The sequence below is a fragment of the Gigantopelta aegis genome, chromosome 9 (genome assembly GCF_016097555.1).
Source record: "Gigantopelta aegis isolate Gae_Host chromosome 9, Gae_host_genome, whole genome shotgun sequence".
NCBI classification, from domain to species: Eukaryota; Metazoa; Mollusca; class Gastropoda; order Neomphalida; family Peltospiridae; genus Gigantopelta; species Gigantopelta aegis.
The window spans coordinates 74,243,277-74,262,086 of record NC_054707.1 but is presented as its reverse complement, the minus strand read 5'-3'; the positions used below and the strand labels follow the sequence as shown (position 1 = coordinate 74,262,086).

Below are 18,810 nucleotides of genomic sequence, written 5' to 3'. Positions count from 1 at the left end.
TTGTAAAGTGCTTGCCTAGTGCGTGGTCGGTCTGGGATCGATCCCCATCAGCGGCTCAATTGGGCTATTTCTGGTTCCAGCCAGTGCACCATGACTGGTATATCAAAGGCTGTGGTATGTGATATCCTGTCTGTGGGATGGTGCATATAAAAGATCCCTTACTACTAATGGAAAAATGTAGCAGGTTTCCTCTCTAAGACAATATGTCAAAACTACCAAATGTTTTACATTCAATAGCCAATGATTAATAAATCTGTGCTCTAGTTGTGTTGTTAAGCAAAAGTAAACTTTAACCAACTAAACAGCAGAATTTATTTGCACTTTTCCATAGACATGACACAACGTACCATGGTCTTTGATATTCTGGTCATGGTGCACTGATTTGGTTGGGCAAACCTTAATTCCCATGAAGGGGGATCGATCCTATGACCCATCGCACTATAAGTTACATACTTCATGTCTATAGCACAGTTAAAGCATGTGCTTTCAAGCCAGTCCGTTAGGGCTTAATTAAGATAATGACTTTGATGCTTATATTAAATGAAGGTTTAAGGTTGGAGTGGGTAATTAAATACAAACCCTGTATCAAAAGCCCCTAACTCAATGACTTTATAACTGTATTCTGTATGGGTAACCATTTCTTCAAATAAAGGAAAACTTTAGATTCAGTCTCAAGCAAATGTTTTGTGCAGCATACGAACCTGTGCCAACAGCTGTGACTGGCGTAGATCCATCTGTTTGCTTTCAATGTTGTCATTCTTAAACTCAATGGCTGCATCAAGGGCTTCAATCGCTTCATCCAATTCAATTAATCTACAACAAAAACAAATCAATTTCATGCAGTATAATATGTATATAATATATGAGTATATTTGTGCATTTGGATCCAAAGGATTCACAAAATAATTATTATAATAAATTGAAAACAAAAAGCACTCTAACTTTCATTCAAGAACAACAAACAAACATCAATTATTCTAATACATTATAAACAGCACTGCATATTTTAGTTGTATATTTACTCTTTACAAACCGACCATGAAGATAATGCATTTCCTCCACCTCCCCACAAAAGTCAAATTAATACATAGCTGCCTCACACCCAGTTGCTGTCATCTTCCAATGACTTGATATTCCAAATAATAAATGGCTGTGCCTCAATGAAAAACATAGTACTGCCACTGCTATGTAACAGTTCATGGTTATTGTAGTACACAACTAGAAATATGTGGGGCCGAAATAACAAAGCCTGTTTATGTCTCACACACATGTAACTATATACATTTAAACACTTGCGTTAAAGACAAACAGGCTTCGTAAAATTCGGCCTGTGGTTTTCCAACATTACACACACCTTCTCTCCTCTTTGGGGGACAACACCTGACCCTCGTGAATCTTTTCATCCATGGCTGACCTCTGTTTTCTAAGCTTCTCGCGAGTGTGTTTCAGATGAGCAATATCTTCTTTCAGCTGCTTCTTCTGTTCTTCTGGTGTTTCTGCCAACTCTTTCTTCTTCTCCTCTATTTTTTTGTCCACCGTATCTAACTTAGCAGATATTTTCACAAGATCCTAGTTAAAGACAACAAGGACACAGTATGATTATTCCAGTAAATACATTCGATGGGCGGCTCTCTCACACTTTATACCATCTGTCACAATTACCATAATTTGACTCTTACATATACCGAATGATAATTTAAAACAGCAAATACTTGTGAAGTCGAGACTTAAGTTTTTAACATGAAAATATCTACGTCTTTGAGCTGCTGAAGAGTTGGATCAAGTTGGTTTGTTTGTGTGTGTGTGTGTGTGTGTGTGTGTGTGTGTGTGTTGTCTGGTGTTGTGTTGTATTGTGTTGTGTTGTGTTGTTGTGTGCGTGCATGCATGCATGTGTTTGTAAAGCCATGTTATTTTCAATTAAAACACCAATAAATTTAATACTAGGTAAAATTTTAGGTATGCAAAAAACATTTATTAAAATATTTATTCAAAACCAAAAAAAAAATTGCAACAGTCTGTATCAGTTGTATCTCTTGGTTGGGATGTCCCTGACTAAACAGACACTCGTAACAAATTCCTTTTATCCGACATGAAATCTCAGACAGAAACTCACCTGACTCATCATCTGACTTGACCTCAGCTTCTTGATCTCCAGCTCACTCTTCTCTGCCAGCATGTTCTCCTTCTTAGCTACAATGGCCTCTCTACGAACCAGCTCCTGAAAAACACAAATCAGTTATTAGCATAGTCTTTTTATACCCGCTTAAATCAAAATTACATCATTTTTTGAACATTTTGCATTTCATTGTTTCCTAGTTATGTCTGAAAATTATTTAACACGGTCTTTGTTGTTCATAAAAATAAATAAACAAACATTCTGAGAGTACTGCTAAAGCAACATCCGGAAAACTATATTGGGTACAGACAGATGGACAGATGGACAGACAGGACGGAGATAAAACCTATAGTCCCCTCCAGTTGAACTGGTAGGAGACTAATAATACTGATAATAAAGAATCCTGACACTTGCTTTCATAAAATCTGGACGACACACAAGCACATATAATAATCTTAATAGATCTTTTAACTTATAAACCCTTTTTCAACGACAGGTTAGCACATTCCATGGCCTTTGATGTAAAAGTACCAGACACAGTAACATAAAAGACAAATTAAACACTAACTTCTTGCAGTTCCTCGTTTTGTTTTCTCATGTGTAGTACTTTCTCTATCTCTTCATCGACCCATTTTTTCTGTTCCTCAAGCTTACTATAGTCTTGCCTGGAAGCAACAAATTAATCAGAAATAAAATTGTATGTAATTACACACAGCAGATTATGTCACAATAAGCATCTTTTTAAATATTCATATCTAAAAGATATCCTGCAAATTAGGAGAGGATTTTGTTTGTTTTGTATGTTAAAGTGACAAAGCCTAGCTTTAACCTGTGAAAATGAACACATCTGAATACAGTTACAACACAATAAAATGGGGAGTCTGTGATGTTGAAAGGGGGAAATACCCTCTAAAAATAGACAAGAGCTTCTCTCCGGAAATGTTACTTCCAAGAGGTACGTGCATGTTTAGAATTATTAAACATGCATTTCAAACACCAGGATGACCAGAAACACTTTTGGATGTATGGAAATGGATAATCTTAACAATAAAATGCAAGTGATATTTAATTTCAATTACCAAAACAGCTCCAACAGTGAAAGATATGTTGTAGTGTTTAAAAATTAGAGTGTCACGTTAAACACTTCCACCATTTGTCTCAACCTTTTTGTAACCTATTATAGGAAGTGTAATATATCTTTTTTATAATTGAATTACACATCACAATAAAATATTGTACAAAGAACAAAGAATCAGGGACACAGGGATAAGTTTGCTAACTTCATAGAACATTATTTTATATGAGAAAAAAAAGAAGAAAAAAAAGAAGCTGAAATCAGATAAAAGACTGAGAACACAGACATTACTTAGAACTTGTTTAAATTATTGAATCCAATGTGTTTCTGGTCATCAAGGTGTTGTAGCTCCAAATGTATTTTATGTCAAACAGAAAAGGTGCCTACTTGAAATATTAAGAGTTTGTAACCTAAACAACAGAACAATAAAATACAAATTCAACATGTTTGTCATGTCACAAACTATAAAATATGAAGAAAACTTCAAGGAATCACCAGTGTTGTCAACTACTAGTTTGCCGATAACAAATCTTACATGCTGATGGGTGGCAATGATCCAGATCGTAACCTCCAACTACTAGTTTGCCGATAACAAATCTTACATGTTGATGGGTGGCAATGATCCAGATCGTAACCTCCAACTACTAGTTTGCTGATAACAAATCTTACATGTTGATGGGTGGCAATGATCCAGATCGTAACCTCCGGTTTGCTGCAGCTATTTCTTCATTCTTACGTCTAAGTATTTTCTGCTGTTGTTCATTCTTCAGTTCCAGTTCTTTGACTCGCTGAAGCTCTTTTTGCATTTCTCGCTGAAAACGTGTCAAAGAAAATATAAGCTGCAACAATACTCAAAGAAATTGTTTAGAATAAATGAAGCAGCCGTGTAGAAACAAGTCTGCAACTACACTGTTATGTCATTTCCTTCTAAATGGTCATGAGCAGTAAGTTTTAAAACACATTAAAATACCTTAAAAGTTTAACCATAACAACTGAAATGAAGTTTTTAAAATCTGCACTGTTCTTCTGTAATTCTTTTGTTCAATTCACATTAAGACTACAAAAAACATATGCTCACAGCATTACTTGGATGAATTTAGGCATTTATATATTAATACATTTTGTCCTTTTGAGGCAAAATATGTACAGTAACATGTTTAACTCATCAAAATCAAACTAAGGCTTTTTTTTTTATAATTGTATCAAATAGTTTCCTACAAAAAATATTTATTTTCCTTTCACACAACTGTTCCATCCCTTTACAACTCAAAAGCTGTCTGGGCTCAGCCTCAATCAAGCCACAGCCAAATCTGATTTGAAGATTCCAGAAATGAGAATACATTTTCACTAGAAGGTGAACTAGATATACTGACTGATCAGGGTACACATTAATTTCCATACAGATAAAATTAAACAATTGATTGTGTAATTTGTTTTTCAACTATTAGTGATTTATTCAGGCCTTCTGTGGGTCCAAATATAGACCTCTTTCCAAAAGAAAGTGGCACTGAAAATTCCCAATTTATATATTTAATTATGTCTGTTCTAATAAATGACTTTACCAGTGATGTACTGCATCATTCAATGGCTGAAAAAATACCCCAAGTATGAATTAGTCATGCTAATTTTCCCAATCTCAAAAGACATGGGGATGTTGGCCAAAACCTGGTAACATACCTCTAATTTAGCTTTCTGCTCAGTTTCGTCTTTAAACTTCTTCTGAAGATTCTCGTAATGCTGTTTCATGCGATCCACGGCCAATTCCAGATCTTGTATTCTACAAAACACAATGGTTAATTGTAAATCATTTAGTGGCTACAGACTTGTGGGCTTTAAAACCCCCCACAAATTAGTTGTTCTAACCTCGTTTGTTTTGAGTATAAATTCTGAGCACCCAACCTTCAACCATCAGAACCAACTCTGTGCAGCGGCATCAACTGAAGTTGACTCAAATTATTACAATCTGTAGTAGATCTAAATTATTTCTAGATTTGAATAAAAACCATTTTTCCCCACTAAATAAATTTAAGTGGAATCCCATTTTAAATCTAAATTATTCCCAGACTGTTATCTGCACAAGACTCAACATAAAAGTCAATCTACATTTGTCTGATCTGTTCAAGACAGTGAAAGAAAAAGTTAATGGGTGAAATGTAAAAAAGAGGAAATCTAGAGGGGTCTTGGAAATTCTTGAAATCCTAGGTTAAAATCTGTGCCATCCGACACATTTTGGAGGAAAGGACAATTAAAATGCGAGGAAACACAATGTTCTATGAGAGGAAAACAGCTGATCTGAGGTGAATTCCCACCCCAGGAAAAGGGGATAGGGACACCATGTACAACATAACAGCATGACAACCAGGAATTTTTAACAAGCTTAAGACATGGGATTATAACATTTGTCTACTACTGGATTACCAATGAAGAATATATTCACTTGTTATATAATAAGATACTAAACTTCACCACTGTACTGACCAATACATTTTCGTCTATCTATAGCAGAGAAGATTCCATATCCATATATTTTGGGATTTTAAATGATTTGAATTATACACTGGGTGTACATTCTTCTTCAGCTGACACCAGTTACAATAAGCACTGTTGCAAAAATGTTTAAATAGTCAACATTATGTGTGTGTGTGTGTGGGGGGGGGAGGGTTGTGAAAAATAGGTCAGTTTTCCAGATTACTATTCATGTGTGTTATTTTCAGTTTTTTATTTGAGATTCCACAGACTATATACTTTGTGATATATCTGCCTTCAAATGTCTTAACACACTTACTTTTTCTCGTTCTGTATGGCAAAATTAACCACCTTTTCCGTTTCCTTCTGCTTCTTTTGCAGCGCCGTCATCTTCATTTTTGCTGCTTCTATTTTCTTGTGATAATCTCTGCAAAAGAAACCAACAGCTCCCATTGAAGACATAATAATACAGATGCGAGCTGTTCTATAATTACCAGGTGGGGTAAGTTGGCAAATCTTTTTAAAACTAAATAAACAAAACATATTTGAATTTAACACCAACCATGCAGAACAAAAAACAAGATTTATCATCTACATGTAATTACAGAATTCACACTGTGCACCCCCACCCTTGCCCAACAAACACCAAAACAAATAAAGACATACTACATGTAGTTTGTATAACGGCTGTTCCCAAATTCTGTCAATACCCACAATGCATTAAGAAAACAAATTTAATGACTAATTTAATTTAATCTCTACTCCCTCAAAATGTAACTCAGATAATAAGCTTTGTACAATCAGTCTCGGTGGTGTCATGGTTATGCCGTCGGACACAAGGCTAGTAGGTATAGGGTTTGCAGGGTTTAACAACTCAATGGGTAATGTAAGGCCCCTACACACTCTTCTCTCTTGCTAACCACTAACAATTAACAACTAACCCTCTGTCCTGGACAGACAGCCCAGATAGCTGAGGTGTGTCCCCAGGACAGAGTGCTTGAAGTTCAATTGGATATAAGCACGAAAATAAGTTGAAATGAAATGAAAATAATTACCAATACTGGTTATCAGTACCCTACAAAAGAATTAACATGCATGGGAAGAAAATTGAAAATCAAAAGTTAAATAAAAATGTTAAAATACAGACCACTAGTAGTTATTCAGGGACATGTTTATTGTTTATACTACTGTCCGCTAATAACAGTCATACAACAGCACATTGGTATTAAAATCACATTACAAAACATTGACACTCACTGTTGTAGTTTTTGTTTTTCTGCCGTTTCTTGTATTTCTTTTGCTTCAAGGTCCTGCAGAGCCTTTTGCGTTTCAACAAGATCCATTTTAACCTGGTCTGCTTCCTGAGAAATGTGAACCACAAAACACCTTGATATTTATGACTTAAAATAACTGAATTAGGATGCTGCCTACCAAATGATATTCCCAAGAGGTACTATGTTCAGACAGATGGACTAACCTCCATGCAAAACATACTTTAACAGTTTTAAAATTATATTATTATTAAAATAATTACATTACACTCCCCACTCCAAATCTGTCTATATCAGCCACAAACTATATGGTATCTGTGAACAAGTAACATTTATATGGAGATCAAAATACATTTCATATGCAGAAAAGAAGTGGTATGAAGTGTCCTTTATTAAAATACTGTTTTTATAGGTGTCCTTTACACCAGATTCAACTGTAAATTGATTGTTATGCATTTTGAATACATCCATTATCCATTATAGAATACTTCTATTCAAAATAGTGCTTGAACTATTAAGTACCTCTAGTTTAATACCAGTTTTGAGTAATTGTAATAAAACACTGAATTTTGAACCTACCCTCTCCAATGCCCGGACTTTCTCAGCATATTGCTTGTTCATTGTGGTAGCATCCTTGCCGCTCTTTACCAACTCTCTGATCAACTGTTCCTTCATTCTGAAAGATAATATAACAGGCCTTAAACATTTTCAGTGGTTGCGTGCTGGGATACCAGTTTATAAAATCTGGTAGCCCTCAATAAAAATTAGTAGCCCCATATAAACAAAAATAGAAATAGTTACGTAATGTTTTTTTCTGCTTTTCTTTTTTTGCTTGTTTTATTATTATTAAAATGGCCAATTTATTTATTATAAATTATTTATTATTATTATTATTAATATTATATATTTATTAATATCAAAGAAACATACTTAGTACAGTACATCCTAATGACCAAAGGCTGATATTACTGTAAAGCAAGTATTTTTCAACTGTATGACAAATTTAGTTTACCTGGATTTAAACACTAATATTAGCAATTAATTAATAACATGACTTTCTAAAACTAGCTCTTATTTACATCTAAGTGCCGATGACTAAACAATCTACTGAGATATTGATGGAAACATCTTGTTCTTTCTTAGACAAGGGAACTGACACTTGGAGCAGTACTGCTGATGTTTCCCTTAGCCCATCACTCCAGTGGGTACTTATATTTAATCTGATGACTGAATAAGTATATTAAATAAAAATCGCCCGTTACACATGCCGTATATTAATAGCTAGATCTCTCATCTTCTAGTTTGACTCAAGCACACTGAACTGGGCCTGTTTTTACCCCCCTCTTCCTCTCCCCCCACGTTACACTTACCATATATTAAAACTACATTCCCTGGAATATTTTTATTATTTAAGCATATAGAACAGAAAATCCAATTACATTTGGTGCATATATGACGCCGCACTCCGCATTGGTTTCACTACGCTGGCTTATCCAGGTCAAAAACAAAGCCAATATTTTGAAAGTGGGACACTTTTGACGGGCTCATACCGATCTCGGTTTTCACTGGCTTATCACAAGTATAGAATTCCCCAACAATCACGTGAGATTTCGCAATTTTTGAACAAATTTAACTGTCTTGATTGAGGGGTCGTCTCATATCTCCAAAACATATTTATATCCATAGAGGTATGGTACGCCTTTCCAGGGGTCGGTGGGTGGGGGATTTGCCTTGAAATTTTGACAGTGGCCAGCTGTTGGCATACACGTTACATGTAAGGGGGTGTTACTAATTACGTAACACTCTAGGGGTAGAGGAAGAGGGTACTGTGTTCGATTTATGTAACATTTTTCAAGACTATGTTATTTTTATTAATTACTTAGACATAAAAAGGTGTTTTTTGGAAATGCGCTGTCAGTCTAGGATCGATCCCCATCGGCGGGTATACAAAAAGACCAAGGTATGTGATATCCTGTCTGTGGGATGGTACATATAAAAAAATCTCTTGCTAAAAAAAAAATGTAGCGGGTTTCCAAGGCGCGTGTGAAGGGATTTCAGAAGGGTTGGGATTATAGACTGTGTTAAGCAAAGTTTATATGGGGCCATGCTCCCCCCAAAAAATACATTTCTTTGTTTTTTAAGCTTGGGCAAGTAAGGGTTTCGACCTCCAATACCCTCCCCCTGCACATGCACCCGATTCCTCTCTAAGATTATATGTTAAAATTACCAAATGTTAGACATCCAACAGCAGATGGAAGGAAGGATAGGATATGTTTTATTTAACGATGCACTCAACACATTTTATTTACGGTTGTATGGGGTCGGATGATTATTAAATCAATATGCTTTATCTTTGATGTCGTTAAACAACCCACCCTCCACCCCCCTCCCAACTTTACCCTTTCCAAACGAAATAATATTTATTTGAATTTGTCGATTTTAACACGTATAGTATATTTTATTTTAAAAATATATACATGATTAACGTGTTACTAGTATACAAACTAAACTTTGAAAGTTCTTCTAACACTTTATAAAATATCAGTTCTGAAATAGGAAGGTATGTCTGTCGATAATACGTTGTCAAGATCAAACCGGTTTTAACTAAAGACTCTAGTACCGTATCCTCAATCGAATGTTCTTCGTACAGCGCAAGATTTCTCTTTTAATTTTTTGAGACGAACCCTACAATTTGAAATTGGCAAACGCACGTGTTAACTGAAACTGACAACAGGCTGTCGTTTGTGCTTTGCCGAGCTATGGTGGCACAGGCGACAAATCAAGCGTATACGTTTGACGATATCCGTTCATAGCGAACACACACGACTTTTTTAAAAGTGTATTTGAGCTTGTATTTCACATTTGTACATGATGTTATAATATGGTAACCAGATAATGTTACTTTAATAGCGAGATCCCTCATCTTCTGGTTTGATTCGAGCACCTTGAACTGTGCCTGTTTGTACTCCCCTCGTCACACTTACCGTATATTAATAGCGAGATCCCTCATCTTCTGGTTTGACTCGAGCACCTTGAACTGTGCCTGTTTAATCTTCTTCTTCTGTAACTCAGTGCTGTTGCGAGTCTCGATGTTGATGAGTCTGCTCTCCTGTGACTGTCTTTCCATGCAGTCAATACTCTCCAGAATCCGCGTGCTCGACCGGATGCTGGTCACTGCAGTCAAATGAAATTATCACTCATGTATTCTGTACAAGATCTATTTATAAACTTAAACACTTTTAAAACTTGTCTTAAAGCAATCAGTTTAGGAAGAAGGCTTTTAGAAGAATGTATATGTCACATTTTAAAGCTGCTGACTATAGGTTCTGACATATATTTCTTTTTGTTCAATCTAAATAAAATTAGCTCCCCTATTACATGTGGATCTAACAGCACAGCAGCCCGTTGGAGCTCATGTTCAGTTGACCTTTCATTCGACCATTCAAAACCGTACTTGCAAAATCATGCCAGTGATTTGAAAAGAATTTGAAAACATTCGGGATTATGCCGAGGGTATACGAAATGATTCGGGTGAATTACAAAGTATGCCAGAAACTAATTTCAATATAAAATTTTATATAAAATTTGTTTCAAGACGAAACAAAAAACCATGATGGTATAGCCATAAAATCTGTTTATACTAGTATACAATCCAGAGTTTATTACTGCACTTTTCCCCCTGTTTTTTCAATGTTGAAATAGACCAACAAGTTTGCCTATTGCATAAATAGTCTCGACCGATATTTTTAGAATTTGTATGCTTTCGAATAATGCTATAAAAGGCGACGTGTAATTGGTCGATATTTAAATTGTTATTTATAGATGAAATGTCACCTGGACATGGGTGTCCACACAATGCTGTTAGATCTACTGGTAGACCAGTAGAGCTAATTTTAATCAGATTGCTTTTTGTTTTGCATAAAATTAATTTTTAGCTACTACAAACACAAAGATGATCATCAAGAAATGTCACCAAACAAGGTGTCTAAAACACAGATCTGCATATAAAATGATTATAGCATGTGTGAATGCAATGCAAAGTAGAGCATCATTAATTTTGAACCATATCGACTGTATGAAACCACCATCAAGACATACAAGTACATAACAGGAAATAATCTCCACTACAAAATCTATGGCCATTAAAATCTCAAACAACACAGAAATCTGAAATACATACATTGTATTCATGAGCAGATAATCCTTTCATGAACAATTCCTCCACATGATATACAAAGTTAATTACCAAAACGTAACAATAAATAAATACAGTTAAACACTGTTACCTTAATGTTGAAGGGACCAAACAAATAGACTGAGATAACAGTGGCTCGAAACAAACAAAATAGATAAGGTAAGATATTATAATTCTGTACTTTAGATGGCCTTTGCCCACTGTACATGTTACAATCTTTGTCTATACCTCTAAATATATCACAAGTAGTAATTAATAATAAAACATATAAATATTTATCTGTATGTATGCATACATGTATATTTATGTCACTATAAAACGTAACAAATGTTAATAAATATTATGTCAAGGAACAGTTTGTCGACTTCGAGAAACATCGTGGTGACAAGATAGCAGAGTTTATGATAATAAAATTGTACTGTATGCTGAAACTTTTAATTTAAAACAAGTATCTACTGATGACAATAACCTGGAATGCTTCTTCTCACATCTGGAAGTGAATCAATTGACAGACGGTTTTCTTTATTGTCATCGCCACGCACCTGTTTCTTCACTCGGTACGTGCCACGACGGACAAGTGGTGATATGTCACTAAGAAAATAAAAAATCATGTCAATCAGAATAAAAACAAATGGCATTCATATGGTGTTCTTTTACTTCCTATAAGACAATAGTAGGGAAAGGTTAGTTCTAATTATTTGTTAAATTTCATATCAGCACATTATTTTAATCTATGGCTGTAAACTGTGTAACATACAAAAAATTTCAATATTTTATATCCATTTTCACATGAATATACCACTGTCCTTGATATATTAATACAGTAAAAGTCATACGTGGAATTGGTTACACTCTCAGGCAGGTTGTAATATTAATGAAACTAATAGAGTGAAAGTCGTACGTTGAATTGGTTACACTCTCGGGCAGGTTGTAATATTAATGAAACTAATAGAGTGAAAGTCGTACGTTAAATTGGTTACACTCTCGGGCAGGTTTTCGTCACTGAATGTTTGATGGAGGACCTCGTCACTGTCCTCTAGCCGACTGACAAGAAGCTGGCTGCGGGCGCGGAAACTCTGCATCACTCGCTCCAGAGAAAACAGCGCCGGGCTGCTCTTGATGTGGCGTGATGGGGGACGCAGGAGTGAGCCATGCTATTTGTAGGAAAGAAATTAAAAAACAATATATATATATATATATATAATATGATGATGAACTACAGTCCATCCCAGTGTGATAGTGGATGCACCTAAGAGCCATGATATTTTTATGAAGAAAAAAAATAAAATAATACAGTGCATTCATAGATGATCATCTCAATGCATTAAAAAATAATAATAATAAACTTCTTTTTTTTAAAGCAATAAAAAAAATGCAGTTAAAGTTTTAATTTAAACTTTTCTCATGCACTATGATGAACACCCACTGGTGCAACCATACATCATGTTTCCCTCATCTTGGACTTATAGTCTGTGAGATATGGAGCTAAACATGAAACTTTACAGTTGGGCTAAAAGCAAAAGTTGATGCCATCACAATGGTCGGAAAAGTAATACCGATATCTTGCCTTTTTATTTCACAAGACAAGACAACAAAAAAAATCCAGGATTTTTTTTTTTTTTGAGTTAGTTTGGTAAGATATGGTTAAAATTAGACTTCAACCTTGATAAGCTGCTTAGAAACTTTTGATTAATAACCAGCTGTTTACAACAAGACATGACAAATCTAGATCAAATCATGAGTATCTGTAATTGTCAGCTGTTTACAACAAGACATGACAAATCTACAACAAATCGTGCGTACCTATAATTGCCAGCTGTTTACAACAAGACATGACAAATCTACAACAAATCATGCGTACCTATAATTGCCAGCTGTTTACAAGAAGACATGACAAATCTACATCAAATTGTGCGTACCTATAATTGCCAGCTGTTTACAACAAGACATGACAAATCTACATCAAATCGTGCGTACCTTTTCATGGTTGCGGTGGAGGTGTACAGGAACTGATTTGGGCCGTCTTCCAGTAGTTGGTGGAGCACTGGACGTCACTGTGGCATTGTCCATTATACTGCTGTCACCCACCAGATTGTTCTGAAATTACACACACGGAACTCACTGACAATGAAGATGAAATGAACTGGGCCCCGTTCCACGACGTGATCTTAGCCCTAAGATTACCGTAAGCACATATCTACCCTATGCACTTAAGCTGATCTTAGGGCTAAGATTACCGTAAGCACATATCTACCCTATGCACTTAAGCTGATCTTAGCCCTAAGATTACCGTAAGCACATATCTACCCTATGCACTTAAGCTGATCTTAGCCCTAAGATTACCGTAAGCACATATCTACCCTATGCACTTAAGCTGATCTTAGGGCTAAGATCGCTTTGTGGAACGGGGCCCTGGTATGTTATGCAATGGAATCAATTCTGCAAACGTAACTGTCTTTGTAATATTTGAAAATTGAAAACAGAGCATCCAATTTAATAGTTTTCTTCATGATGGACCATTTGCTTAATGAACCTACATGTATCTTAGTTGCTTATTCCATTAAACATGTAGGTTACTTAAAAAGAACTGTTAGCATTGTCACCCAAATTGAAATATTCCTCAAGTGCTTAAGTGAACAAGCTACAAAAATGAGATACTAAATCAAAGTACATGTAGTTGAGAATAAATATACATGTATGTGCTGATAGCAAATGCACTCAAGTTCAAGTTTATTTAAACTTGACTAATACAGCACAAGTACATGTATATACAAATCCATACAAACAAGGACAAAAACAATCAATTGTATGATTATTTTAGTTAACTAAATGTAAATTGCAATACTGCATAAATACAAATTAGTGTGAAAAATATATTTGTCTGTGAATCATCTTAATTATCAGTTTAAGAGTAAAGTACATGTATATAGTACCATATTTCTGTCATTGTTTAAGTACATGTATATAGTACCATATTTCTGTCATTGTTTAAGTACATGTACATGTATAATGTTCAATATTTCTGTCATTGTTTACAGTGAATGTGAATCAAAACAAAGTTAAATTTGCCATTAATACAACTGTCATAACACTACAGAATCAATATGTAGAATGAAATTGAAGAAAAATTAATAAAGTAATGAATACATGTACATGTATACAAGTAATGATGGAATAGCACAGCCAACAACATTATAATTTATATACATGTAGACAGATATAACTGTTACAGAAAATAAATAAGTCCTGTCAAGAGTACATAAACAATATTAGAGAACAGATAAAGCCATATAAAATATTTTGTTAACGATAATAATTCTAGTTTAGTACAAAGAAATGATTAAGTTAACAAACTACTTGCACAGCATGACTGAAAATGTCCCCATTTTAATTTATTTAAAAAAAAAAAGAAAAAAAAAGGAAAAGAATATTTGAGTCGAGTTGAGTAATTTTATTAACATGCTTATATATCCATACATGGTTCAGGCACGTAGAATATTTGTTTAACAACATCCCAAAAATATGGCTGTTATGGGTACCGGTAACATGTGTTAATTATGACACATATAATTCATAAAATGTAGTCTAAAAATGATAACAATAAATGTGACTGAAAGACACATTGTAGAATTCAGTGCTTGTGCATCTATAATATTACTATAAAATAATTGAGCTTTTGTGCCTTAAAATATGTGCTTTGTGGAATGCATTGTTTGACACTTAATAGCCGATGTGTATTTTTGTGCTGGGGTGTCATTAAACATTCATTAATTTATTTATTTGTGGAATTCAGTGCATGAGCAAGTATTTTATTATATGTAACGCAAAAAAGCTGTTCATATGACTTAAAATACAATTTATAAAAGGCATGTTTTGGGTGGGTTTTTTTAATTAAGTGTGACAACTATCAATTAGATGTCACTCCCCCCCCCCCCCAATATACATTTTTAAGGATGCTGTGTCTGATATGAGGTTATTTGAACCAAAATGTACATTACTTATGACAGAAAATACTACATGTAAATGTATGCGGTTCACAACACACATATTAAAAAATGCAGTACCTGAAAACCTATTGCATGATACAATTTGGGGATAACTATGCTGTATTTGACCATTTGCAGATGTTAACGCTGGGGTTTTTGTCACAAATTGAGTTTTACCAGTGACGGGTAGTGGAGATGGTAAAACAGATATTTTGCGATGTAAAGCCAGTATTAATGTCCGCAAATGGTCTAATACAACACAGTTATCTCCATTCTCATCCAATATATGCATTAAAAAACAAAAGCTTAAATAATAATTTTTTGGAATGTTAACAAAAACCTGATCACTACAATCGAGTTTCAAGTCATCCAACTCATAAAATAATTATTATAGTATTTTGTTTTACTAACAACAATGCCAAGCATTATTACCGATTTTACTTATTCTGAATATTCATTACGACAACTGGTGCTCGATAATGAATATTTATAATTCACATCGTTACCATTACTTACTTCCCCATTCCTGTCAGGGTCACAGACATGATGTCACACACACGTTTATCAACAGCATTTACATCATAACATTTTAAGGAATACACATTTTAGTTCAGAAAAGATTCAACGGTGAAATTGAAAAAAAAAGTAGGTACATGCAACTAAACATTGAGAAGTAACGTACAAATATGTAAATAGGCTTTTGGGGAATCACCCAAATTCCTGACACATTAATGCTGGTTTTACTGCCACAAATGGATTTGATTATCCAATCAAATTTCACATTATATGCAGAGTGAATTAGATTATGTGTTATATATATTTACAGAATGCTGTGCCTGAGCATTACCAAGCTCAAGTAGCCTAAAATACCAACAAAACAAAAAAATTGCTATATTGTGTTTGAAAAACAGATTCAGTTTATATGAAAATAAACATTGTAGAAGGTACAAATACATGTAAAGCAAGGTGCTGTGTGAGAACAATAAACAGGTTTACCACATGTAAAATGTTAGTTTTGGTAGGCTGAACTGGAGCATTAGTAACAAAAATGTCACGCTGAAAATTAAAACAATGAAAATAACATGCAGCTGTCATATAATACAGAACAATTCAACTCGGTGGCAGGTGTGCTACTGTAAACTGTTTGTCTGAAGGTTAGTTAGTTAATTAATATGAAGGAAGGTGCGTAAGGATTTAGGCAAGTAGGAACATGTAGGTAGATAGGTAGGTAGATAGGTAGGTAGGTGGATTAGGTAGGTAGGTAGGTAGGTAGGTAGGAAGGTAGGTTGGTAGACCTAGAAATGTACATAATTTAATAATATTTGTAGGAAATTATAGTCCATCCCACAGGGAACGCCTTTTTTTCATACTTTAGAATTGATTTCTAAGCCGATTATTTCCTAAATTACACACGCAATTTGTAATTGTTCCTCATTTCAAAAACACTTTTACTTTTTTTCGCATATCAAACCAAACTGAAATTATTCACAAAACATTGACTGACTATAGGTGGGTTGATAGATGGGTGCAGACAGGCAGGATGAGGGTGTGTGGGTGTGGGTAATTTTTGGCATGCTTCCATCAGAGAACTGTTCACCGCACGGCTGTCGTGGACACAACCTCTGACTTCGCCAGAGAATTATGTCCATGACAGGGAGGGAGTGGGGGTCGAGCTATGGCTTTAAATTTCGTTTAGTATTGGCTAATTGATAGATAACAAAATGTATATATATATATACATATATAACAAAATAAATAAAGAAGTCAAAACAAGCTAGGTAAATAAAACCAGTTTCACAGTAAAATAACAATAACAACAATTTAACAATCTGTTGTGATTTCAAAGAGCTTAATACCAAAAAAAATTAAAACTGATAACTTTAACAAAATACAATGCTGATGTTTACCCAACAATACCCTGAGTTTAATCTAACCTTTTGTTCATTTTGCTGAAAGCTAGCTAATGACGAATTTAGCTAAAAACAGAACACCACTAATATTAACCCATTTTACTGTACTGCTCTTATGATTCTAGGTTTAAAAAACAAAAAAACATGTATCTTTTAAGAACAAATCAGTGCACTGTTTAACCACTGGCTATTGGCAACAGCATAAATAACAGTCAACAGGCAGCAAAAACCACCTGTCAGTAAAGACAAAATATATTCTTTTGTAAAGCCAGCTCATTTCTAGTGCATGACATAATGATTAAATGCATTATTGATCATGTGTCAAATATGTAAATACTGCACACAACGCATGGCTTGGAAGATCAAAGAGAAAGTTGACGTTGCTAATGCTTCCAACCTTTTCGTTTAGAAGCAATGAGTGTTTTATTAAAAAATTTCGTACAATTTTAAATTGCAACTTGATTTCCATGCTTATATTCAATAAAGCTTCAACAACGTTGTCCTGAGCACATATCTCAGTTATTTTGGATAACAGCATATTAATGGGTTAATTGTTAATTGTTAGTGAGAGAGAAGTTGGTTTAGTAATCTTACATCTCCTGTTTGAGCTACTGAAATTCACTATGGGCATTTGCTGGTATCTGGATGTGAACTTGGTACCTATCAGCTTTACGTCCAACGGGCGATCGACTAAACCATGGAGACCAGTGAAAACAATACATCAATAGCAGGTATTACAGACTAGCACCCAGTACTGCTGCATATGGGCAAAGAGATCAGCCAAGGAAGCTATGCACCTTCACTTCAGTTTCACTTGCAAGCAGCAAAGCAGCTGGTATATAACCATGCACAGTGTCCCCGCATAGCAGAACGTACTACAGCTTTTCACAAGCCAGTCCATGCACTGGACAACAGACAAAATGATACACCAGACATTCACATCAACCAACACATTTTCAAAGCAACACATGCCATAGTGATGTAATAGCCTACAAGAGTTTTTAAAATATGGGCCCAGGCCCTACAGGTGCTTATAAAACTTGTGAAGTCTACACTCAAGTCGCTAACATGAGAAATTTTAATTTTAACATCATGGCAATGCAGGGAATTGTTTTTCTTTTTAAATGTTGATTAGCGACATTTACTAATCAATTGAAAATTTATTAAACTGCTATTTAACATTTTAAAATTGTATTATGATCCCAGAAATGTGCATAGCAACTTGTGATGTGATGCTAACAAAATGTTCCCTGCAATGCACACAAACTGTATGGGTGTGCAAACTGTATGGGTGTGACATCATCAAGGATTTCAGTCCGACTAAAGATTTATACACACTGTTCCTGATCAAATGCAAGTTAATTGAACCAAGGTCCACCATAAATGTGAATAAAGCAACCCTTTGATGTTAGATAACTATAACACAAATTAAATGTCAGTATTTCTTTGTGTATAACATTTTTTTGGTCATATTATTCTACAGGTACGTGTGCAGGAGGGTTTAGAGAGCAAATTTTATTTATTTCAATATTTTCATGGGAAGCACGACTCGACACCCCTATAATCTCACTCGCCATAGTCTAGACCCCCTTTGCTAAAATTCCTACACACACAGCTGTTCTAGGGTGACCTGAAGAAACCTGACCTGAACAAACATCGAACAAGTTTAGACTGCTGACCATCACTTATAATTCAGCAATCATATAAGAATGTCATGGATTTCACATGTTGGCTTGTTGTCTATGTATTTTGCAGACTGGACAACAAAAACAATAATATACCACTAGTGAT

At 34.7% G+C, this 18,810-nt stretch overlaps 1 protein-coding gene across 1 annotated transcript in view; it reads right to left on the bottom strand.

Moving 5' to 3' along the window:
• LOC121381208 (kinesin-like protein KIF27) overlaps positions 1-18,810 on the bottom strand; it is a 40,872-nt gene that overhangs the window by 8,691 nt on the left and 13,371 nt on the right. The window contains exons 17-29 of the mRNA XM_041510406.1: positions 13,101-13,220; positions 12,090-12,277; positions 11,593-11,714; positions 9,913-10,102; positions 7,508-7,604; positions 6,915-7,018; positions 5,977-6,084; positions 4,869-4,968; positions 3,861-4,003; positions 2,685-2,781; positions 2,114-2,218; positions 1,355-1,569; positions 702-813 (exon numbers count right to left, since the gene is read on the bottom strand). Coding sequence (XP_041366340.1) covers positions 702-813; positions 1,355-1,569; positions 2,114-2,218; positions 2,685-2,781; positions 3,861-4,003; positions 4,869-4,968; positions 5,977-6,084; positions 6,915-7,018; positions 7,508-7,604; positions 9,913-10,102; positions 11,593-11,714; positions 12,090-12,277; positions 13,101-13,220 — 1,701 coding nt within the window. The remainder of the gene's footprint in view (positions 1-701; positions 814-1,354; positions 1,570-2,113; positions 2,219-2,684; positions 2,782-3,860; positions 4,004-4,868; positions 4,969-5,976; positions 6,085-6,914; positions 7,019-7,507; positions 7,605-9,912; positions 10,103-11,592; positions 11,715-12,089; positions 12,278-13,100; positions 13,221-18,810) is intronic.